Source organism: Cetorhinus maximus, chromosome 3 (assembly GCF_964194155.1).
Source record: "Cetorhinus maximus chromosome 3, sCetMax3.hap1.1, whole genome shotgun sequence".
NCBI classification, from domain to species: domain Eukaryota; kingdom Metazoa; phylum Chordata; class Chondrichthyes; order Lamniformes; family Cetorhinidae; genus Cetorhinus; species Cetorhinus maximus.
The window spans coordinates 37,854,912-37,880,775 of NC_135881.1; the positions used below are offsets into that span (position 1 = coordinate 37,854,912).

The 25,864-nt window shown below is 42.3% G+C and overlaps 1 protein-coding gene across 4 annotated transcripts in view; it reads right to left on the bottom strand.

Moving 5' to 3' along the window:
• Window positions 1-1,394: 1,394 nt before the first annotated feature.
• The window catches only part of ccny (cyclin Y), a 242,789-nt gene continuing 218,319 nt past the window's right edge, over window positions 1,395-25,864 (bottom strand). For all 4 annotated transcript variants that reach the window (XM_078537443.1, XM_078537448.1, XM_078537445.1 and 1 more), the window contains exons 8-10: window positions 13,617-13,783; window positions 9,655-9,817; window positions 1,395-4,424 (exon numbers count right to left, since the gene is read on the bottom strand). In XM_078537443.1, the coding sequence (XP_078393569.1) occupies window positions 4,308-4,424; window positions 9,655-9,817; window positions 13,617-13,783 (447 nt within the window). In that variant the 3' untranslated portion in view covers window positions 1,395-4,307. The remainder of the gene's footprint in view (window positions 4,425-9,654; window positions 9,818-13,616; window positions 13,784-25,864) is intronic.

A 25,864-nucleotide genomic window follows, 5' to 3' on the forward strand; every position in this document is an offset into this window, starting at 1 on the left:
CATCCCTATTTGCCCTTGAGAAACATCAGTTATACCTCAATGATGATAAATCTCAAAATTCTAGTTAGAGTCTGTACAATCAGGCAACAGATTGCTGAATCAAACTGGAGATGAACTGTAGTAGTAAACTAATAAAGGAATGGATTTTATTTAGTCCGGTGAGAGACAGGGAAATATTTGCATTTGCAGAGATCTGGGCATCTTTGTACTTGAATCACAGAAAGTTAACTTGCAGGTACAGCAAACAATTAGGGGGTCAAATGATATGTTAGTTTTTGTTACAAAGGGACTTGAATACAAGAGTAAAGAAGTCTTTATACAATTATACAGGGCATGGGTGAAGTCATTCCTGGAGGAGAAGTGTTTGCAGTTTTGGTCTACTTATTCAAGGAAGGACATACTTGCTCTAGCTGGAGTGCAACAAGGGTTCACTAGACAGGTTCTTGGGTTAAGGGGAATGTCCTATGAAGAGAGATGGAGTAGACTAGGCCTATATTTCCTGGAGCTTAGAAGAATGAGAGGTGTTCCAATTGAAGCATATAAAATTCTTAAGGGACTTGACAGGACAGATGCTGAGAAAATGTTTCCCTGGCAGGGGGAATCTAGTACACCGGGTAACAGTCTCAGAATAAGGGGTTAGTCGTTTAGGACTGAAGTGAGAAATTTCATCACTCAAAATATTCTGAATCTCTGGAATTCTCTACACCAGAGAGTTTGTGGATGTAAAAGATACCATGTAACATTTTGAAGATGTGCAAGGGAGTTATCCCCGGTGTCACAATAAACAGGTTATCTGGTCATTATCACCCTAATATTTGTGCGCACATTGACTGTCGATGTTTTTTTACATCATTACAGCAGTGACTACACTTCAAACTACTTTATTGGTTGTAAGGCACTTTGCGGCATCCTGAAGCGATGAAAGGTGCTACATAAATGCAGGCCTGTCTTCTTTCCCATAGCACTGTTTTAGCAAATGTTGGCGATAGAATAGAGGTAAACTTGTAAACTGGAAGCAGTAAGCAGGCATGGTAGTAAAATCTCCAAATTATATAAATACCTGTATTGTGTATAAAAATAGGGAAGGTCAGGAGCAAAAAAGAGCCAGCAAGGGAAAATCTGGCTGAACGAGGAAAACAAAGAGGATGCTGGCAAAAAACTACAGGTAGAGGACAAAAAGACAAAAATCAGTGAATTGATAAATCAACCAAGAATTGAAATGTAAAGCAAGTAAAATTTATATGCCAAGCACACAACAAAATTAGGATGAAAATTATGATGGCATCATCAGGATAGCTAAATTATCAATATGTCACTTTATATACCTCTCTGGAAGAGTCTGTCAGAGAGTTCCTCATATACAATCTTTTGAATAAGCACAAATATGCAGGGTGTAACCAAATTGGCACCTATCTTTATTAAAATGGTCATTCACCGTCACAGTAATGGGAAGCAATGGGAAATAATCAGAGTTTACCCAAATTTCTAAGCGGGGTGCAGCCCTTTGGCAGATTACTGCTTGTTTGAGAATGAGAAACAGTCCAGAACATCTATTGGTATTGTGCAGTTTATCCGAAGATACTGTTTTGTATTTGGCAAAGTTGACCGAACAAAAAGGGAGAAAAATGCAAAGCACTGTTGTTTTCATTAATACAAAGAAACATAAAATGCTCAATGTAAGCCTTTTTTCCCAGTTTTACACATCAGTAATCAAACTGAAAAAATAGCTACAGTAGATTTTCTTAGCACAAGAAACATAATCAAGGTACATAATCAATTTGTCACAAAAAAAAGCTTCATCTGTTCCAACTAACCAAAGATCGGGGAAAACTCTCTATACAGAGGTAGAGTCCAGTGCACAAGGCTAAACAAGAATCACCAGTCTAAACCAGACTGAGCAAGATTCTACTGAGACCACTTTACATTTTAAGTAAGCATCAGACTGTATGTACATACATACAATAAATAGGTTATACAATCTTTGACAAGTTTAATAAACTTCACAAAAGTACACTTGTACTCAGATAATTACAGATTTCAATGTTCATCTCACTAAAATTCACTCGCAGTAATGCTAACACGATGATCGTTCTCCCTAAAATACTTGGAAAATTGCGTATCAAAAAAATTAAACTATTGATTAAATCAGTAAGGGTGTGAAATAGTAATCTGGACTTAAAATTTTGGTCAAAATAGATCGGAATTTTCAATATTGATTTAATAATTAATTCAACTAACTTTTTTGAATCTAAATTTTGCTCCCCTTTTCTTTTGAAGACATTGACCTTTGCGAGGGAATGGTCCCACAGATGCCGGCAGCTCTCCGGCACCTCACTCCAACAGTGATTCTTTACATGAAGCTGGGCAGTCACAGCTAGAACCAATCCTGTCTTCAGTCACCATCCACACAGTTCCCAGCAACAGATGTGGGAAAGCAGGAAGCAGCCAAATGTCTTGTCCAGGGTGCTGAGGCCAACTGGAACACCCAAACTACTACTCCATCCCTGGTCTGTATGGCTTAGTACTAATCTGTACAGTTCATTTACCCTCTGAGTCATTGGAGCAATGCAGTTAAATAATTTTCATCTCTAATCATTTTATGGGATCTCCTACAGTTGGTTCACAACAATTTGCCTCTGATGAGTAAAATGGAACTGATTAAAAAAAAAATCAATGAATGCAATGTCCGAGTCACGCTTATCTTTGACAAACATGTTGGTATTAATTTGCCCAGTGTTCAGATACTTTTATTTATTTCCCTCAACAGGGCACACATTGTGTTTTCAATGGTTCATTTCACGCAAAAAGGAAATTAAGAAGGTGTTTGCCTATAAAAAGGAGTTAAAACTCTCCATTAACTAGTATGTGCAGTTTTATCTTTGCTTCAGTTTCCATCAGAGTCCCACATTGCAATCAGTCCAGTACAAAATACAAAATTATGTTTTATGAACAGTCCAACTCTTAGACCCTTTTTTGACTAAAATTGTGTACTAATAACACAAAAATAAGCTTGATTTGAGTGTGACAGACTAAAGTGTAGTATAATAAAGTATAATAATATGCTTATTAAGGAATCATACAAAAGAAATTCTGAAAACTTCCAGAAGAGGGTACTGTTGAGGTCTTATGAATAGCGCATCAGAACAGAAAAGCAACTCAACTACATCTAACCCCCTTGAGATCATGTTTCTGTGTATAGCAGACCCATGAAAAAACCTGTTTGCATGTCATGTAACACATTGTTGAAAAGTGTACAAAAGGCAAAAAGATCTGTAAGATTAATGAGAATGCTTTTTGATTTATATACAAATTTTACTATATTGACTGCATGTGCATGCTAATATAAGGTGAAAAGTCAAAGCTACACATTAGGAAATGACAGATTATAAAATAAAACTTTGAATATATCCATAAAATGAATAGCAATATGAAAATAGAAGTGGCTACCCTAATATGGAGAGGGGTGGAAACTTGTGCTGCTTAACAGCCTCTGAACTAAACAGAATACTGCACCAAAAGCACAAAGAAGATAATGCACTGGGACAAAAACATCAATGTGTGGTGTCTTGTGGAATATGCCGAGGGCATCTGACCAGGGTGTGTTTTGTGTGTGTGAAAGACCCACATAAGACAAGTGCGCCAGAGTTGTGGGCATCTTATGGTGGTTATTCACAGGACTGAGAAAACGCCTTGGGTTCTCTAGGGAGATAACCGCCTTTGTGTTTGGTATTGGTGCAAGCAATAGAACCTTAAGCACATCTTGAAACGGATTCTGAAATACAGCAGATTGTTGCTGACCATCGTGTGACATTTCACACGAGTGGCTCTCGTCTTTACACACCCGTGAAAGTTTTGTTCCTGCAGGCCATTAATTTGCCAGTCACACCTTCAGAATAAATTAAGTTAAAACACTGCCACTCCACAAATTGCTTCAGACGCGCATTGAAAGCAAACCTCTTACTTTTCCACACGCCTCTGCATTTTCCCTGCAAACAGGCCGACTGCTTAAAATGACGCTCCTTCTCCTCAACTTTCCGTCTCCATACCCCCTTTTTCATTAATTATGTGGCCCCCATATTAAAACCCATTTTAAAGAGGGTTAGAGGCAGTGAAAATGCTAGATATGACAGTCCTTTCTCACAAATTCATACTTTTTTCTCCAATGAGATTTTCCATTTTCCTGTGCTACACAAGATGGAGGCACTGTAAAGGCATCTTGCCAAAGTCTTTAAAAGTCTCTTTTTCTCCTCCCAGGCAAAAAATCTGGATGGATGACAGCAAATGTACTCAAGCAAAATTGCCCACTGTTAGGGAATGATGGCTGGGGACCATCTGATCACAGTCAGATTATCTGCACTGGCTGAGCGTTTCCGAGCAGATTTCCTCAAGTCTTTGTACTTGTCCTCACATAGTCGGGATAGTGCCTGCAAAATTCAAAGGCAACAAAGGTTAGAGGTTCAGCGAAGAGTACAGAGCACAACTGAGCAAACAACTTTGAAACTTAGGGATTGTGTCATGGGGTTCATTTTCCATTTATAGATGATCTTTTACTGAAGGTTATTCAGTCAGTCAGAACTACAGCTGACACTTGTGTTAACAATTCTTATGACTTTTGACCCTCCAGACTTTAAATTGTCAGTTGGCAAAGTATACTGCGTATATGCACAAATAAATAGGTTCATTGCACTTAAAGGAAATTGGTCACTGTGGACTTCTAGTTTGCAAACGAGACATGTAAACAGGGGACAATTGCAGGGCTATTATTAATGGTAGCAGCTATATAAAAAAATACGATAAATCTCATGAATATTATATTTAAAGGTTTCAAAAGATCCAAGATGCATCTTTGAAGCATTACAACAAGTATCTTATGGAAAGAATTAACAGCACCTTGGATGTTCCTACAACACATGGACTGCAGAAGTTCAAGGAGGCAGCATTTCATTATCTTCTCAAGGGCAATTAGGGATGGCAATAAATTCTGGTCTAGCCAGTGACGTCTACATCTCATGAACAAATAAAAAATTACACACTTACAGGTGTAATTTAACCAATGCATTCAGACCTGGCTGTAGCTGAGCTCTGTCGTGTGCAGTGAATGCACAAGTTCACCATTATGTTGAAACTGCATTCATCTCTTTTGTCTATTTTCTCACCTGCTTGTTTCCTAAAGATAAGCACTAGGCAACTCCCAACAGTACCTCACCTAAATGCGGTTATTCATGTGCGAGTCTAGAGAGTGAGTGGTGAGTATTTAACCATGGGGATTGATCAGGACCACAGCTGTGCCCAATACAGCTTTCACCCAACATCCACACGTGCACTTTCCAGAAACATTAATTGTGCAGCAATCAGGCTCAGCTTACCACCTCCCTACTACAGGGAAGCAAAGTTCAGTTGCAGTGCACCTATTGCCATCCCAGGTGGTGATCAGCCACCTCAGCATAGACTGGGATATTAAGCCAGGGCCTGCTGACTCATTTACACACTATCTTTACAAACTTAGCTATTTCAGAAGCACCCAAGCTCACTTCTTGCATATAATCTGAAGAACAAAACACTGCACAATTTACCACGATTAAATCCTCTTTAACCTTTGCAAGTTACCAGCCGCTATAAAAGTGGAAAATGCTGGAAACACAGTAAATCATTCAGCATTCAAGAAAAAAGGTGACAGACCCTGATGGAGGATTCACCTACCTTTTTCTTTCAGTTACTAAACGATTTGTTGTGTACTCCTAACATTTTCCATGTTTACTTCAGGTTTGCAATTTTTCTTTTCAACATGAGCAGCAGCCATTTTTTCTTTTCTACATTTATCTCCCGTTTAAGTTTTCGTACTTTGCTCGCACCTTAAGTTTGTTATAATGAGGCCTGCTCAACACTAATAAAGATACCCCACAAAGGGTTTCACTGTACAGTTCATGTCCATCATAGACTACCAATACAGAGACCGTTTCCAGTAAAGAATAAACTTTCCTTTATATAGTACAGAAATTATTGTATAAATAACGGTCTTGGAGATGGTAGAATTAGGTAAATGAATTAAGGAATTGCCTATATGGTCATTAGATGAATTAATGGACACTTCAGACAATTCAGTCTCTGACTTGGCCTGGTAACATTTCGTAAATCTTGGTTCCCTTACTCAGCATAGAGGAGAACGATTGACCCCTCCATTCTTCCACATTCACTGGGAACTATAGTCCAAACACCCTTCAGCACTGCTCTGTGGAGGCACAGCCAACACAAGGAACTCACCAAATCAAAGCATTATTAGCTAAACATGTGCCGCAACTTAGAAGCTGCTTTTGTGTTTGAAGGCAACATTTAGAAAGCCTTGACCCCGGTAGACAGAGAGGCAAGCTGTATCCTTGACTGACAGATGACTGGGATTGAAATAAGCACCTGTTTAGGTCAGGCAAGGCAAATTCAGGCAACAACAATTATTTTTACCTGACCCTGAGACAGTGTATAGAGTTCAAATTATCCAGCGTTAGCTGGTGCCACAAAAATGAAATAACCCAAACAGCTCCCCAGTGCATTACAATCGGCTTGCATGTGAATGTAAAAAGCCTGTCACCTGAATACCTGCACCATTACTCATTTATCGTTTTAGTTACATCTAAGAAAAGTGATCGCTTTGCTCCCTCACGTGTTTTCTCAAATGATTACTACTCTCAACGATCGATCATTGCTGCAACAGGTAGTAATAGGATTACCGTTAATCTCAGATAAAACATAGAGTAGCCGTATCTAAATCAATTCAAGCTACTTAAGGAGCCTTCAAATCAAAGTCATTTTCTAAATCTCATTTATATAGATGTGAATCTCAAAGCAATAGGAAAACATCTCACCTATGAAGTTCTATATCATAATTCACTGTTATGAACAGATTATGGTTCATGTGTGCTTTCAATTACAGAATCAAAAGTAACCTGATTCTGCAATTGAGTGCAGACATAAACCATAATCTTATCAATAAATCAATGCAGAATGAATAAAATCAGCAAAGCTTCAGGAATAAAGGAGTCTTTTAAACAAGTCCTGGGTTTTATGGACAATAGACACATCGTAAAAGTCAAAAATACGAAAGGATATATATATTTCAAAATGATATTGGGCCACCATCAGCGCACACTCCAATATGGCTGCATCAGATACCTGTCTTTTCAATTAATGTTGCAAATTTAACCACAATATGGTTTCTAACCATATTTTAAAGTAAACTGAAAGCTGTACTTTACAGAGGTGAAACTGAATTAATTCTTGGCGAGTGCTGACAAACTGAGACCAACATAAACAGAGAATAATAGGTGACTTGACGTTTGCATCAAAACTGAAGAGTACTTAAGGTATCCTTCAACTTAATAGCAAAATTGAAGCGGTTAAAAGTTATCAGGTTCTAGGGGTTGAATCACAGGCTGAGTTAAGTTCTTTAGACGCCCTTTTCCTTTTTTTGAACAATCTTCAATTTTTCACTCGCACACTTTACCGAATGATGTGCTTCGGTCACTATGTTTTGCCTTACAGCCACTTAATTCTTTACAATTTGATCAACTTGTCTCTGGATAGCTCTCACAGTGACAGTTCCACATAGGCCAGTAACCCTGCTGACAGAATGACATTTTGTCATGTGCGATTCACGTGAGTGCATATTAAAAGACTATTCCCTAAAACAACAGCCTGTCCTCACCTGTCATCCGCACATGCCAGTGTTCCAGTAGGAATCAAAAGAAAAGTGAATCATGGCCAGAATCTTGTGCTCTCGCTGGTGGTGAGCTTAGAGAGGGGAAGTGCATTTACTTATGCTGGATGGTGGCATACTGGAACCTTAAGAATTAAGTTCCAGGCAGAAAGACCCAAGGTCAGTCTTCCTGCCCTGCTGCCATTTGAGGCCCATAAGTGGCCAATTAATTACCATTTAAGGACCTCATCCCACCACCACTGGTACCAATGCAGCTGCAGGCGGTCCTGTTGCCATGTGGTGTGCATGACAACTAAAACTGTGCGGCCAGCTTGTCACCTCTGGAGAGGTCCCTCAATCAAAGGCACTCTCGGTGCCTGATCAACGGTCTAGACATCGGGAAGCGGGAGGCCTGCTGAAAGCCACCCCCCTGCTGTTGCTGCTGATCCCCCAGCACCCCTCTCCCTCTGACTCCCCCACCCCATGAAACTGCCCCCCTCATACACGTTTACAGCACAGAAGGAGGCCATTCAGCCCACAGTGTCCACGCTCGTCAACAAAGATCTGACTACACTAATCCCATTTTCCAGCACTTGGCCCATAGCCCTGGAGGCTATGGCAATGCAAGGGAATATCTAAATACTTCTTAAATATTACGAGTGTTTCTGACTCAACCACCCTTTCAGGCAGTGAGTTCCAGACTCCCATCACCCTCTGGATGAAAAAATTTCTCCCCAACTCCCCTCTTAGCCTCCCACCTCTTACCTTAAATCTATGACCCCTGGTTATTGACCCCTCTACTAATGGAAAATGTGCCCTCCTATCTACCCTATCTATGCCCCTCATAATCTTATACACCTCTATCAGGTCCCCTCGCAACCTTTGCTGCTCCAAGAAAAACAACCCCAGCCTATCCAATCTTTCCTCATAGCTCAGACCCTCCAGTCCAGGCAGCATCCTGTTAGATCTCCTCTGCACCCTCTCCAGTGCAATCACATCCTTCCTATAATGTGGTGACCAGAATTGCATGCAGTACTCCAGTTGTGGCCTAACCAGCATTTTATACAGTTCCAGCATATCCTCCCTGCTCTTGTATTCTATGCCTCGGCTAATAAAAGCATGTATCCCAAATGCCTTCTTATCTACCTGCCCTGCTACCTTCAGGGATCTGTGGATATGCACACCAAGGTCCCTCTGATTTTGAGCACTTCCCAGGGTCCTACCACTCATAGTGTAATCCCTTGCCTTGTTAGCCCTCCCCAAGTGCATTATCTCACACTTTTTGGGATTCAATTCCATTTGCCACTGCTCTGCCCATCTTACTTATCTGTGGCCTGGGTCACACTGTGATCCTGGGACTCCAGTGCCTTTCCTTTAAGCAGCAGCCACTGCCTCCCCAGTGGCGCTGCTGAGCACATGAGCCGCCGGCTTCTGATTGGCCAGTAGCTCCTGATAGGCAAGACCTCCGCTCCGCCCCAGTGATCTTGTTTCCAGGGGAAGGTCTGCCGCTGGCCTCACCACTGACTGATTGGTGCGTGCTTCAGCAGGCCCTCCCGAAAAGAGGCAGCGCAGGTCTCTCGCCAGCCCTTCAGCCAGCAGGTGAGACCCTCGACGCCTCAACTAGATTCTGTCCCATGACTGGAAACCTTAACCGATTTCTTCTTTCCCCAAGAACAGAATCCTTTTGGCCAATTGTGAAAGACCTACCAGCACCCTTGAGTGGCACAGGCTCAAGGTGAATGACCTATTATGTTTCATGTTGCGATCAATGAGAATACCAGGGGTATTCAGGTTTCTCTTTTCAGAATTATGCAATATTATAACAAAAGTACTCTGTTGGAAAGCAATATCCTCCCAGGATCAGGTCTACAAACGAGCATCATTTTCGGCAACACTGTATAAAGACAAAAGGATAACAATATTAAGTCATATGGTGCTGCTGGTGAATCACAATGATAGCTGCTCACCTCTAGCTTCTGCGCTCTTTCCCTGCTGAGTGGCTCCAGTGGGAAGCTAAGGTTGTTGGCTTCTGCTAGGGAGCGTAGGTCGAAGTAATACTTTGCGTAAACACTGGAGGGCACATTGATGTTGAACTGTAGCAGTTCCAGAAATTGACGCTCCAGCTCATTCCTGCAGGAAGTAAGTGGAGACCATCAGAGATGCCGTGTGAGCATACACATATGCACGGACACCCTCAAAACAGGCACATAAAGCTTGTTTGACAAACTAAAAGACAGCAAGTTATGCTAAACCTATATAAAACACTAGTTCAGCCCCAGCTGAAGCAGTGTATCCAATTCTAGGCGCCACACATTAGGAAGGTATGTGAAGTTCTTGAAGCGGTTACAGAAGAGTTATACCAGAATGGTTTCAGGTGTGAGGGGTTACAGTTATATTGGGAAACTTGGAGAATGCAGGTAAAAGGAACATGTCCAGGTATTGCGCCTTTCTTGAAGTAAACAAAAGCACGGGAGACAATAATTCGCTGGTGCATTCTCCATGGCAACGCCTTGACCAATTAGAGTCGACTTGCCAACCAATCAGCATGCTTTTCTCATCAGTATAAACTGTTGCTCCCTTTGAAGTTTGACATCCTTGCATCTGTCCTGATGAGTGCAAGACAAAATGCTTCAACAGCATGTCTTTTTTTCACCAATAAATAAAAATAAACTGTTTTCAATGACTGAAAGGTCAATAACCAGAGGCAACAGATGTAATATGATGGGCTAAAGAACCAGAGGTAGCATAGGAAAAACATTTTTCACACAATGATTGTTAGTCTTTGGAATTTACTGCCTGATAGGGTGGTGGGTACAGATTTAATAGCAGTTTTCAAAGGAAACTGCAGAAATGCTTGCAGGAAGGAGGAAAAAAAACACAGGAATATGGGAGAGCAGAAGAGTGGGACTAACTGGGTTCTTTCTTGAAAGAGGAGTGCAGACCTGATGGGCTGAATGGTCTCTGTGTGCTGCATCTTTTCTATACAAAAAGGCCAAGCAAAAAGAGACATTAAACATTATTGCACAAACAGATACATACAGCACACAAGCTGGGAATTTAAAAAATATCAGGGAAATAGTTAGATCTTAATTTTAGACATAAACATTAAAATGTCTGCAATTATAAGTACAACTCAGTTCTAATATCAGAGTTCTAAATTTCAAACAGGCACCATAAAACAGCACAAGAGGGGAGAGCAGTGAGACACCATAAAATAGCACAAGGGGAGAGAGAGAGCACTGAGACACCATAAAACAGGACGAGGGGAGAGAGAGCAGTAAGACACCATAAAAGAGCACAAGAGGGGAGAGCAGTGAGACACCATAAAACAGCACAAGGGGAGAGAGAGAGCACTGAGACACCATAAAACAGGACGAGGGGAGAGAGAGCAGTAAGACACCATAAAACAGAGGAAAGAGAGCAATGAGACACTGTAATGACTCGATGGAGCAGACAGGTTTCAACAAGAAGCAGATAAACTTTATTACAGAGGGCTTTTTAGGTGCTATATGCTCAATCAGGACTCTCGTCAGGAAGCCCCAGCCTCCAGATTGCCCGTGCTTAGAGATCATTGGTCAGAGCCTCCCAGAACGTCACTTGACCCCTGATAGACAGCAGGAGAGGCTATACCTTCAGTTACTACATTTCCAACCCCTTTAGTTTTTTTACAATTTCTAGTTACAGGGAAGTATTTGAATATCCAATGATATACACACATATACAACTTCAGTTGATTAAAGATCAAGTCTCTGTGATACTCTCCTAATCAGGCTAGAGCGGCGCAGCTCTACCACTTGAGGTTCCTCAACAGGATCTGGAACTGCAGCACGAGACACATCATTCTTCCAGGGTTCGACAGGATAGATGCAGGAAGGATGTTTCGCCTGGCTGGGGTGTCTAGAACCCGGGGCACAGTCTCACAATATGAGGTAGGCCATTTAAGACGAAGACGAGGAGGAATTTCTTCACTTAGACCGTGGTGAATCTTTGGAATTCTCTACCCCAGCGGGCTGTCGAAGCTCAGTCATTGAGTATGTTCAAGACTGAGATTGATAGATTTCTAGATATTAAAGATATCAAGGGGTATGGGCTAGTGCGAGGAAAAGGTGTTGAGGTAGATCAGCCATGATCTAGTTGAATGGTGGAGTTGGCTGGAGGGGCTGAATAGCATAACTCCTGCTCCTATTTCCTATGTTCCTATATGTAGGGGACATTATAGTTAGTTAGATATCATTCTCTGCAGCTGAGTGGTGAGACCCAAAGGCTGTGTGCTTGCCTGGTGCAAGGACAACTCCCCAGGGCTGGAGAGGAACTTGGGAACATGAGGGGAACGATTCAGTTGTCGTGGTCAACGTGGGCACCAATGACATAGGTAGGGCTAGGAAAGAGGATCTGCATAGGGAGTATGAGCAGCTAGGAACCAAATTAAAAAGCAGAACCAGAAAGGTATTAATCTCTGGATTATTACCTGAGCCATGAGCAAAATGGCATAAGATTAGAGAGTTGAATGTGTGGCTGAAAGATTGGTGTGGGAGAACTGAGTTTTGATTCCTGGGGTACTGGCACTAATATTGGGGACAGAGAGAGTTGTACTGTTGGGACGGTATTCACCTGAACCATGCTGGGACCAGTGTACTGATGAATCATGTAACTCGGGCTGTAGAGAGGGCTTTAAACTAAATAGTGGGAGGAGGGTTCACATGGGGACTGATTTGGTAAGTTGGAGAGAAAGGAAGAGACAATAGTGCATACGAACATACAAATTAGGGGCAGGAGTCGGCCACTTGGCCCTTCAAGTCTGCTCCGCCATTCAGTAAGATCATGGCTGCTCTGATTTTAACCTGATTTTAATAGTGCAGTGTGGTGATGCAGGTAATGATAACCAGATTGTGGCAGAAAGGGTCAGAGCATACAAACATAAGCGTGCACCAGCAAATAAGATAAGAGTAGGGGAAAAATGCAAAACGTTGGCAAGGGTTCCTGCTGGAAAACGTCCATGTGTCCTCACCAGGTGAGGACAGAATCAGGGTCAGTGGTGGTAGCCCTATTGTTGAACAATCCACCAACATTTATTATCTAGCTTCACACTTGGGAGAGTGGGAGTAGGGTAGCTTGGGCACAGTATAATTAGAGTCTGTGCCTTCAGTAGAGGTGGAGGAGCATGGAGAAAAAAAAGCAATAGTCAACAAGTTGATCTTGATAAGGGTGATGGAGGAGGGATTTAAACTGCAGCTACATGTTAATCACAAAATGCTGATAAAATAAAAAATCCTTCAGTTTAATAACATTTACTGCTGACAACAGGAAGTCAAAGTCAATTACATATCATCCATATGCTTGTGGAAATAGTGCAGAAATGTTACTGTGGAAAGATACACACATGATAGTTTCCTGAAGTAGTGCTCCCAGGTGGAAGGCACACCTTCCAGAAGCACACATATCAGAAATTCAGACCTGCGTGGTGCAGAATTTTCCAACCATTACTTGTGCGGGTCGTGTGCCAGAATTTCCAAAGTGCACCACAAATGGAACCAGGAGTGGGAACAGGAAATCGGCTCCAGAGCCTTCAGACAGTGGGGGCACAAAGGAACTTGTCCTCGACATAACCTCAGTGCAGGGCAAGGGTTTGGCAGCCATTGCTGGCACGACAACAGACAACACCTGAAGAGAGGGAACTAGTAAGGGATGTTTGGTGATGAGAATCGATCTAATAGACCAAGTGACTCCTGTATATTCAGGTTTTGTGGGCATGGCAGAGGTTAAGAGGGACAAGCTAGGTGTAACCAGAGGGTTGGAAGGAGACAATATGAGGTAGTCCAAAGTTAAATTCTGAGGTCCAGTGATGGGATAGGTAGCTTCTGAGATTGGAAAATTAGGAAGAGCAATACAGTGCTTCACCATTGAATGGATTTTGACTAAAGACACTCACATGTCTTCCACTGTGATATCTTTAAGGATTTGGCAGTAGTCCACATTCCAAACAGCTTGATCGTCCCATACCTTCGACGCAAGCAGGATAGCCCCCAACACAATCCGTTTCCAGTTGCTGGGGCAGATGTCAATCTCTGCGTACGTTAATAATCTCTCAAGGTACACCTGAAAACAGTTCATTAAAAAGGTAAATATTGCAGAATTTTACCTGGAATTTATCATTTGCTTCTTCAGTTCTTCTCCAATTTAAGGGTCAAGATTTGGCTTTATTGACTACTTACATGGGGACCATCAAAATTGACTACAACAACCTGTATTTATATAGTGTCTTTAGTGTGAGTAATGGGGCTTCATTACTGGACACCACCCCCCATTCCCCACCCCCCAACTGAACAGCCTGAAACATCGCTAAAAATGGATAACACTCGGGGCTGAATTCCCGCCAGGGGTGGGAACAGAGGCGGATGGAGCCCAAAAATGTCAATGCTGGCCAGCGTGCTGGCAGGATTCTCCCCCGAAGAGCAGGTTACTGATGAGGCTCATTATGAACTTCGTTAAGTTTCCTGCATCAGTGGGAGCCAGGTTAGGTGCCTGGAGGTAGGCATCCGGTGGCAGGCCAGTGTGGGCCAATGCTCCAGGTAGGCCTAGGGGCTCTTCCTCCCTGTCTGGTCTCAAGAGTAGTCACATGGCACCCTGTAGAGGGGCTCCCCCCGACCTCCACCGTAGTGGCCGAGCAACAGAATCACTTTTTAATTACATTTTTCTGTTTTTCAGATTATTTTTATTTTGACTCTTGACTTCACTTTAAACAATGCTCCACAATGCAGAGATCCAGTTGATCCAGTTAAACAGTGTTAATAAACCTAAGATTAACATTAACAATAATTGTAACAGTATCTGAAACTGCTCAAATCCCATTAACTACTTTGAAGAAGAGTTCTCCCCGGAGCACTGGCCAATGTTTATCCCCCTAATCAGCATCAATAAAAAAAGATTATTAGAACATGGTAGTTTGTGGGAGCTTGCTGTGTGCAATTTGGTTGCTCCATTTCTTTCTTTACAACAGTGACCATACTTCAAAAGTACTTCGTTCTGATGAAGAGTCATACGGACTCGAAACGTTAACTGTATTCCTCTCCGCAGATGCTGTCAGGCCTGCTGAGTTTTTCCAGCTATTTTTATTTTTGCTTCAAAAGTACTTCATTGGCTATAAAGTGCTTTAGGACGTCCTGAAAGTGCATGTAAATACAAGTTCTTTCTTCTGTGCACAACATGTTCCATTGAAAAACCCTTTGATGTAGCGAGGGAAAGTTGCTTTATTCTGACTTTTCAATGTGACAAGCAATCTATTAGTAATCCTGAAAAGTTCCATAAAATAACTTCAACATCTGCTTTTTTCCAAATAAATGACTATCTGTTTTTTGCATCTTCTCAAGAGCAACAGTTTCCTTGCTATGATTAGGTGCTCAAGTACCTCATACAGGAAATAACCAGCAACTTATTTAATAACACAGCCTCTATCAGAAGGACAGTACCAATCTAAAGTGCCTGCACATCATTTCTCTTTCAGGCCCCAGCTAAGTATCACATTAATAGTACAGTATAACCTCTCAGGCAAGAAGTTTTAATCTTTTGATCACAGTTTCTAGTAAAGTCAAAACTGTACTTTTGGAATAACTTTAAGATTTTGCCAGAGATAGGAAATATCAGAAAACTTCCTGCTACACTTTCTGATGCTGCTAACACACTGCAAGTAATCTTTTTCCAGTATCTGCTTCCTAACCGGCACAACGTGCCACTGCTCTCTTTAACAAGAGCAGAAAAGTTACGAATTTGCACTGCCATCACTGCACTTTGCCCGTCAGAATAATACTGCATTGGAAATTCAGACCCCTGCCCTCCCATGACTTGTTAGTCAAGTACAGCAATACTCTCTGGGAGTGGGTATCAGGAAATCAAACTCAACAATCCCCCCGTCCCTCCCCCCACCACACCCCATTCTCCCCTGTCATTTTGGATAGAAAATCTTGTGAACAATACCCAGCTTCTGCAGTCAGGCACATCAATTCATATATTTATCCCTATATTTTTCTCGATTCCTTGTCTTTTTCCTGCATTAGTAAAATCTTTGTATCCTGTCAGCCATCTCTTGGCACTGAATAACTAGGTTATGTATCAGCTGAATCCAGTCAACACATAGCACTATGACCACATAAGTTCCTTATAACTGGCTGGTTTGTGCATGGGCGCACTATTAGTGGTAGCTATCTGATTCAACTCTTGAGACACACTTAAGATAGAAACTTCAGACTGAGGACTAGGCTCAGCTTACTACGTTAGCTGCTGTTTTTTTTAATTCATTCATTGGATATGTGCTTTGATGACTGGGCCAGCATTTATTGCCCATCCCTAGTTGCCCTTGAGAAGGTGGTGGTGAGCTGCCTTCTTGAACCTCTGCATCCCATGTGGTGTAGGTACACCCACAGTGCAGTTAGAAAGGGAGTTCCAGAATTTTGACCCAGTGACAGTGAAGGAACAGCGATAGATTTCCAAGTCAGGACGGTGAGTGACTTCCAAGTGGTAGTGTTCCCATCTATCTGCTGCCCTTGTCCTTCTAGATGGTGATGGTCGTAGGTTTGGAAGGTGCTGTCAGGAGCCTTGATGAATTCCTGCAGTGCATCTTGTAGATGGTGCACACTGCCGCTACTGTGCGTCGGTGGTGGAGGGAGTGAATGTTTGTGGATGTGGTGCCAATCAAGCGGGCTCCTGGACAGTGTCAAGCTTCCTGAATGTTGTGGGAGCTGCACTCATCCAGGCAAGTGAGGAGTATTCCATCACACTCCTGACTTGTGCCTTGTAGATGGTAGACAGGTTTTGGGGAGTCAGGTGGTGAGTTACTCATTGCAGGACTCCTAGCCATGACCTGCTCTTGTAGCCACAGTATTTGTACTGTATGGTTAGTCCAGTTCAGTTTCTGGTCAATGGTAACCTCCAGGATGTTGATAGTGGGGTATTCAGTGATGGTAATTCTATTGAACATCAAGAGGTGATGATTAGACTCTCTCTTGTAGGAGATGGTCATTGCCTGGCACTTGTGTGGCACCAATGTTACTTGCCACCTGTCAGCCCAGGCCTGGATACTGTCCAGGTCTTGCTGCATTCGGACATGGACTGCTTCAGTGTCTGAGGAGCTGCAAATGGTGCTGAACATTGTGCAATCAGCAGCGAACATCCTCACTTCTCACATTGATGAAGCAGCAGCAGATGGTTGGGCCGAGGACACTACCCTGAGGAACTCCTGCAGTGATGTCCTGGAGCTGAGATGACTGACCTCCAACAACCACAACGATCATCCTTTGTGCTAGGTAGGACTCCAACCAGTGGAGAGTTTCCCCCCTGATTCCCATTAACTCCAGTTTTGCTAGGGCTCCTTGATGCCACACCTGGTCAAATGCAGCCTTGATGTCAACGGCAGTCACTCTCACCTCACTCGGCGGTTCAGCTATGTTGTCCATGTTTGAACCAAGGCTGTAATGAGGTCAGGAGCTAAGTGGCCCTGGCAGAACCCAAACTTGGCATCAGTGATCAAGTTATTGCTAAGCAAGTACCACTTGATAGCACTGTTGATGAGCCCTTCCAACACTTTGCTGATGATCGAGAGTAGGCTGATGGGCTAGTAATTGGCAGGGTTGGATTTGTCCTGTTTTTTGTGTACAGGACATACCTGGGCAATTTTCCACATAGCCAGGTAGATGCCAGTGTTGTAGCTGTACTGGAACAGCTTGGCTAGGGGCGTGGCAAGTTCTGGAGCACAAGTCTTCAGTAGTATTGCCGGAATATGGTCAGGGCCCATAGCCTTTGCACTATCCAGTGCCTTCAGCCATTTCTTGATATCACGTGGAGTGAACTGAATTGGCTGAAGACTGGCATCTGAGATGCTGGGGACCTCCAGAAGAGGCCGAGATGGAACATCCGCTCGGCACTTCTGGCTGAAGATTGTAGCAAACATTTCAGCCTTATCTTTTGCACTGATATGCTGGGCTCCCCAACCATTGAGGATGGGAATGTTTGTGGAGCGTCCTCCTCTGGTGAGTTGTTTAATTGTCCACTGCTATTAATGGCAAGATATGGCAGGACTGCAGAGCTTAGATCTAATCCAATGTTGTGGGATCACTTAGCCCTGTCTATCACTTGCTGCTTACGCTGTTTGGCATGCAAGTAGTCCTGTGTTATAGCTTCACCAGGTTGACACCTCATTTTTAGGTATGCCTGGTGCAGCCCCTGGCATGCCCTCCTGCACTGTTTATTGAATCAGGGATGATCTCCTGGCTTGATGGTTATGGTAGAGTAGGGGATATGCCTGGCTACAGATTGTGGTTGAGTACAATTCTGCAGCTGATGGCCCACAGCACCTCATGGATGCCCAGTCTTGAGGTGCTAGATCTGTTCAAAATCTATCCCATTTAGCACAGTGGTAATGCCACACAACACAATGGAGGGTATCCTCAATGTGAAGGTGGGACTTCATCACCACAAGGACTGTGCGGTGATCACTCCTACTGATACTGTCATGGACAGATGCATCTGCGGCAGGCATTGGGTGAGGATGAGGTCAAGTATGTTTTTCCCTCTTGTTGGTTCCCTCACCACCTGCCGCAGGCCCAGTCTAGTAGCTATGTCCTCTAGGACTCGGCCAGCTTGGTCAGTAGTGGTGGTGGTACCGAGACACTCTTGGTGATGGACATTGAAGTCCCCCTCCCAGAGTACATTCTGCACCCTTGCCACCCTCAGTGCTTCCTCCAAGTGGTGTTCAACATGGAGGAGCACTGATTCATCAGCTGAGGGAGGGCAGTACATGGTAATCACCATATTTGACCCGATGCCAAGAGACTTCATGGGGCCCAGAGTTGATGTTGAGGACTCCCAGGGCAACTCCCTCCTGAGTGTATACCACTGTGCTGCCAGTGGGACAGGACATGATCTGTAAGATATGATTCCGTGATGATGACTATGTCAGGCTGTTGCTTGACTAGTCTGTAAGGCACTCTCCCAATTTTGGCACAAGATCCCAGATGTTAGTAAGGAGGACTTTGCCATTGCTGTTTCTGGTGCTTAGGTCGATGCCGGTTGGTCCGTCTGGTTTCATTCCTTTTTTGAGACTTTGTAGCGGTTTGATACAACTGAGTGGCTCGCTAGGCCATTTCAACCAAATTGCTGTGGGCCTGGAGTCACATGTAAGGACCCAGGTAAGGAAAGATTTCCTTCCCTAAAGGACATTAGTGAACCAGATGGGTTTTTATGACAATTGACAATGGTTTCATGGTCATCATTCGACTTTTAATTCCAGATTTTTTTTACTGAATTCAAATTTCACTATCTGCTGTGGCGGGATTTGAACCCAGATAACCAGAGCATTACCCTGGGACTCTGGATTACTAGTCCAGCAACAATACCACTACGCATCACCTCCCCTGTGTACAGGCAGCATCAACAAAAGCATGTCTGCATGCCACACAGAACTGCAGCTGTTATTCCAACCAATTCCAGCCCTTATAACTGTAACACAGTTGGGCTTTAAAGTTGCCTGTATGGATGATCAGCTGTAGCTCTAGCATGCTCGAGCAGGGTTGGGGTCAGTTCTTGCACCATGATACATCATCAGCTGTAGCATGCTCAGTTGAAACTCTTTCGAGTTATCAACAGTCACAGATTGCAACTCTTTCGAGTACAATCACAGTTCTTAGTTTCCGGGAGTGTGACATGAACCCACAACCCTCTGATTCAAAGGCGAGGGTGCTATGAACTGAGCCACAGCTGACACCTCAAGCTCAGTTGAAGGAGTTGAGTAACAGCTCGATTGAGATTCAGGATCAATACTCTTCCTTAACTTATATGACCCAAAATTCCAATACAGCTGCCCACTTGATCAATCAGGTTACATGCCCAATTAAAGCAGTATTATATCCATTGCAATCAATCATTTTAAAATTGAACTCTTGTGTTTAATCTGGAATTTCAAGTTAGTTCCATGTTGTTTTTTATCCAATCATGGGATATGCACATCGCTGGCAAGGCCAGCATTTGAAGCCCATTCCCAATTGTCTTTGAGAAGTGAGTTGCCTGCTTGAACCATTGCAGTCCATTTGGTTTAGGTACACCGCAATTGCTATTAGGAAGGGAGTTCCAGGGTGTTGACCCAATGACGATATGGCTTCAAGTCAGGATTGGTGTGTGTGACTTGGGGAGGATCTTGCAGGTGGTGCTCTTCCCATGCACCTGTGACTCTTGTGGTTCTATGTGGTATAGGTCGTAGGTTTGGAAGGTGCTGAAGGAAGTGAGTAGTTATGTACTATAATCGTAACTGATATAAGCTGAGATGGCTAGACACAAAACCCTTTCTATCTGCCACACAAATCACAATAGCAATGTTAGTGGTGATAACAGAATTTATGAATTTCAGTGAAATAACTTCAAAACCCTCTTTGAAAACATAAGTAAAACCAAGCATTATGTAGTTACATGCAATTTACAGTACAAAAACTTGCCATTCGGCCCAACTAATCAATATTAATGTTTATGGTCTACTTAAGCCTCCTCACACGCTTTTTCATCTCATCCTATAAGCATATTTTACTTGTTTACCCCTCATGGGGGTTTGTCTAAATTATTCCATGCGGTAGCAATTCTACATTCTCGCCACTCTTTGGGTACAGAAGTTTTTCCTGAATTCCTTACTGAATTTGTTAGTGACTAAGTTGAAGTTACGATCACAAGTCCACAAAGGAAACATCATCTCTACACCTACCCTATCAAATCCTTTCATCATTTTAAATGCTTCTATTAGATCACCCCTCAGTCTCCTACAGGAAAGATTTGCAACCTGTCCAGTCTATATAGGGTATTGAGAAAATCAGTTCTAAACTGTATGTTAGAATAAAAAGGAAATACATTGCAACCAGGACAAAGCAGCCTGCTTGAAAGGCATCACATCCACAAACATTCACTCTCTCCATACTGACACACAGTAGTAGCAATGTGTACCATCTACGAGGTGCACTGCAGGAATTCACCAAGGATCCTTAGACAGCACCTTCCAAACCCATAACCACTACCATCTAGAAGGACAAGGGCAGCAGATAAGTGGGAACACCACCACCTGGAAGTTCCCCTCCAAGTCACTTACCATCCTGACTTGGAAATATATCGCCATTCCTTCACTGTCGCTGGGTCAAAATCCTGGAACTCCCTTCCCAACAACCACATGGACTGCAGCGGTTCAAGGCGGCAGCTCACCAGCACCTTCTCAAGGGCAATTAGGGATGGGCAATAAATGCTGGCCCAGCCAGCGACACCCACATCCCCTGAACGAATAAAAAAAAATGAAGAACTGTCGCTTTAAAATATGAAGCAAAGATTTAGGACAATTACAATGGAGAAAGCATGCAGCGTCAGCCATGTAATTGCTGCCGTGATGAACCGGTACTGGAACAAGGATAAATAAAGGAGTTTACTATACAAGAGAAGCAATTCTGTGGAATTAGGGCAACAAAAAAATCTCAGGTTCAGCTGCTTAACATGGCACTTCAATTCAATAATGAGAGACTGCTGCCTTGTTGAAGGTGTTGTATACTGTGAGAGTTTAACTGCTGTGCAAACCATGGTTACAGCAGTTAATGATGCCATTTAAAGCCTTGCTGCAGCTTTCTAAAGTATCAGTCATTCACTAAGTAAATGAAATGGTACCTGTAACTAATTGGCAATTGTATTTCAAGTGTGTAGCAAATATGGATGAATTTAACATACTGTGCTCAGTCTGACCTTCAGCTACTCAGAGCAAAAAGTAGAAAGTAACCGATCAAAGAAACTGAATCCTGTCCAATATTGGTCTCCCACTGCTGTCAACCCTCCTTTTTGTTTTGTTTGTTTACATAATAACCTGTTGCGCTTACTTGATTTTTGAAATATCCCTATTACAGGTTTAGTTAAAGAAAGATCAACTGCTCCATGAATAAAATATTAAAAATTCAAAGTGAACACAGACAAATCAAGATCAGTGATCCTAATCCACAGATTTGTCTCTCCCTGAAGAATGCAAATGGAAGTTATGAGCAATTAGACTGGACCTTGAAATTAGAGACATTCTGCAACCTCTTTCTTTCTGTGTACTGGCTAAAAGACCACTTAACTATACTGTACAAAAGGAGTAAAATAATTAATGAAAAGGAAATCTGTATACCTGCTATAATTGAGTTTACTCACCATTAGGAATGTAAATACCTCCCTTTAGTTAAGTCCCAGGTACTTAATAAAAAAAAAGTATGCAATTTGTCTTACAAGTATTCATTTTATTTCACAGAGCCCTGTAAAACTGAATTTCAGCAGCAGACGATCATGTATTCTCAGTCAGTTACTGCAGGGCGAGTGCTAAAACTCAGGAAATACTCCAGGGAAAGTGCAAAGGAGTCACTCAGTCACTGAGGGGATTACCTGGGCCTCACTCAACCCAATGCATCCCCTCTACTATTTAGCTAATAAAATAGAGCAGAAAAGAAAGAAAGCTGTGCATTTAATTGGTACTTTTAATCACATGTTCTGGATTTTCCAAAGCACTTTGCAATCAATGTATTACTTTTTCTTTGAAGTCCAGTTATTACCGTCATGGAAGAAAATGTGGCTGCCAAATTACACACAGTGAGATCCCACAAACAGCAAATGGATGAACAATGATGTGCTTTTATTGGTGTGGATCGAAGGAGTTGTTCTGAACACTGGGAGATCTTATTTGTCCTCTTTAGGTAATACCACAAAACTGAGTAAGTAGATGACACCATCATTAAAGTCTCAGCTAAATGCAACTCCAACAGTGCAGCGCACTCTCAGTACTGCACTGAAATCTCAATTGCTGTAACCTCCTCCACCTCCACAAACCTCAGAGACCTCTGCATTCCTTCAACTTTGGAATCTGCATCCTGATTTTCGTCACCCAACATCTGTGTCTTCGTCTGTCTAGATACTAAAGCTCTGGAATTCCCTCCCTAAGCCTCTAGCTCTCTACCATTAAGGAACTTCTTAAAATATCTCTCTTTTGGCCCTCACCTTTCCTAGTATCTTTTTCCGTGGTTCAGTGTCAAATTTTGTATGATGATACTCCTGTGAAGTGCGTTGTGATATTTTATCGAATCAGATGCAAGTTGGTGTTGTTAAAGTACCACTAGATTATGAACTCAAATCAAAATTGAGGCTTGAACTCACAATCTTCTCACCCAGAGGTGAGAGTGACAGAAACTAAGCTAAACTGAGACAAGATGAGGAATCCTGTAAAGGGGAATATTCATACAAAACAAAAAAGTAATAAACACAGTGGGCTGGATTTTACAGGGCACCATGTTTCCCGCTCCCAATTAAAAAGTCGGTCAAGAACCCGCCAACAAAAAGGCCAGCTGCCCTGCAGCCATTTTATGCTCAGCGGGGCTTTAATGGGTTCAGGGCAAGATGTCCGGCCCCAACGAGGGACGAGGTCCTGCCTTAGAGAGCTGCTGTAATCCCAGCAGCACCAGGTTTGAGTGGTGGCCGCTAATGGGACTACGGGCAGTCCCCAAAGAGGAGGTGGTTTTGGAGGCCTGATTGATTCGGGGATATCGGAGAAGTCCAGGCCACAGTGAGGAGGTGAGGTTAGCGTTATGGTTTGAGAGGCCAAGGAAGGGGTGGAGGGGGGGATGGTTAAAGGGAGGGATGTGCTTCTAATAGGTCAGGAGACCCCCCTTAAGGAGGTGGTCACCTGCTGCCTTGCCCATCACCTACTCACCCAGTGAAGACTGTCAGGCTACCTGCAGGGCGTGGGCATCCCTGCCACAGATAAAATAGTGGCCGGTGGGGGGTTGGAATATAGCACTTAAACAATTAATTGGCCACTTCAAGGCCTCAAAAGGCTCAAGTGCAGGTGAGACGCCCAACACCTCCACTGCCTCTCGTAAAATGGAAGACAGGCACGCTATAAGTCCCGAATAGCTAAAGATGCTTTTCAAGCTGTAACTGTTTCTACTCGCACGTTGTAGGTAACAGCAGTTTGATTTAATTTTGTATGTTGGTTGTGGAATCACCAACATTGCAATTCTACTGTTAATATAAAATGCTAAATGTATGTGATAGCGATCCAAATATATGAAGAAATATATATTTTATAATGGCGGAGGAAGTCCCAAAGAATCTTGGGCAATCCCACAAACTTCAAACATCAGTACTTCAGCAGATTGTTGCTGCCTGACCCCACTCGCCTGCAGTCTGGCCCCATTTTACAAGCAGTATATGGCTCAGGGACAAGCACAGCAGATACAGTGACAAATACAACAATCAGGAAGATATAATAATTTTCACAATTTTATTGGAATTTATTGTAGAGTAATAGTGGGTTCTGTGTCTATGTATATATGTGACTTAATTGAATTAAAGGCAGCTGGTCTGAAGGCTTTGATGTAATAGAAGATGAGCTAGGTTTGAAATGTTAAGTAGGTAAACAAAGGTGTAAAGGGAACATCTGCATTTTTAAATAAACCAGACTAGATTGATTTCAAAGGAGGGGTGAAATGTTTTGCCTAGCCAGGAGAAGTTAAGAAACAGTGTGTTTATTTTTCCCAAATATCACTGGTAAAATTGGTATTTTTATGGATTGTATTATTAGAGAGGTAAAGTCCAAAGACATAGGGAAACAATGGGAATTTGCATTCAAAGGGGAAAATATGTGTAAAGGAACGAAGGTTGTGTGTAAGAGAAGGCATCCTAAGATCTAAAACAAGTGTGAAAAAGCCTCCAGCATCTACACCTCAAGTTGCTGTCTACAAAGAACTGAAGTTAAGAAAACTCAATTTGAATTAGATTGTTCAGGGTATCGTGTTTCTTTGCCTGGGTCTTTTAAAATCTGTATATTTTACTGTTGCCTTAACGAAAGTGTAACTGGGAGTTAGATTAATTAGGAGATTTATAAGTTATCATAGCAGTAATTTGTAGATCTATGTGTGTGCTTAAAATCATTTATTCTATTAATAAAGGTTTAATTTAGTTTTGTCTGAAACCTATAAGACTCGGTGTTCTTGTTCAAGGCACGCATCTTGAAATTTGTACAAATTGTAAAATAGTTGTGGCAGTTGCTTCAAGTTTCCCTTTGGGATTTGACCAGCTCAGCATTTACCATCAGCTGTGCCATAACACAACAGAGACCTTGATTCCAAGCGAAGAAAGAGAAAGAAGGGCCAGCCAAGTGAGCCCTGTGGTAACACAGTTAAATATTCACAACACACAATTTTACAGAGAAAATGGATTGATTACTTTCAAAATTCTATTTTAGCAAAAGTCTAATTTCCTTAAATATTGGGCAAACTTGTATGCTATGATTTCCAGTAATTATGTATGTGCGGACAATCGAATTTGCGGGCCAACTTATTCTTTAATAAAGTTGAACACAGATAGCCCCACTATTCTTTTTATTGCCAATTCTGGGTCAATATGTTTAATACAGTCATAAATTCTATGACAAGAGATAACCTCAGAGGGTGATAAGGCAGATTAAATTGAACTGTTTTACACAGAAGATGGTGACTTGGTGAAATGGACAGCCAAGGGAGGTGTGAGAAGTGGATTTTAAAAATATATTTGCGGAATATCGTGTTATTCTGCGCCCGTGTGTGTCCCCGCATGTACCTGCATGTTTGTATGATTTAATTAAGCCGGGCAGAGATTAATAGGAGACATGTTGTCTGGGGGTGTAAAACATGAAAAGGATAGAGATGTTAGGTTTGAGGTACAAGTGAATAGGTTAGATCTAACATTTGCATTTTTGGATAAGTGGAGAGTTTGTTTGAATATCAAAAAGGAGTCAGAGGTCACAAGAGACATATTTGCATCTTGCAGGAGTTCCATAGGTAAACAGCCATATGTAAATAGAAGTGGGGTCATTACAGTTTATTGACTCAAGAGTAAAGGCAAGATGAAAACATGAAAGATCTTGTATTTGGAAGAATTTGAGTTTGAAAGAGGTGTGAAAACAATGGATTCTGAGATTATTTTAAAAATTCATTTATGGAATGTGGGCATTGCTGGTTAGGCCAGCATTTATTGCCCTTCACTAATTGCCTGTGAGAAGTGGTGGTGAGCTGCCTTCTTGAACTGCTGCAGTCCCTGTCAGTACACCCATAGTGCTGTTAGAGAGGGTGTTCCAGGATTTTGACCCAGCAACAATGAAGGAATGGTGAT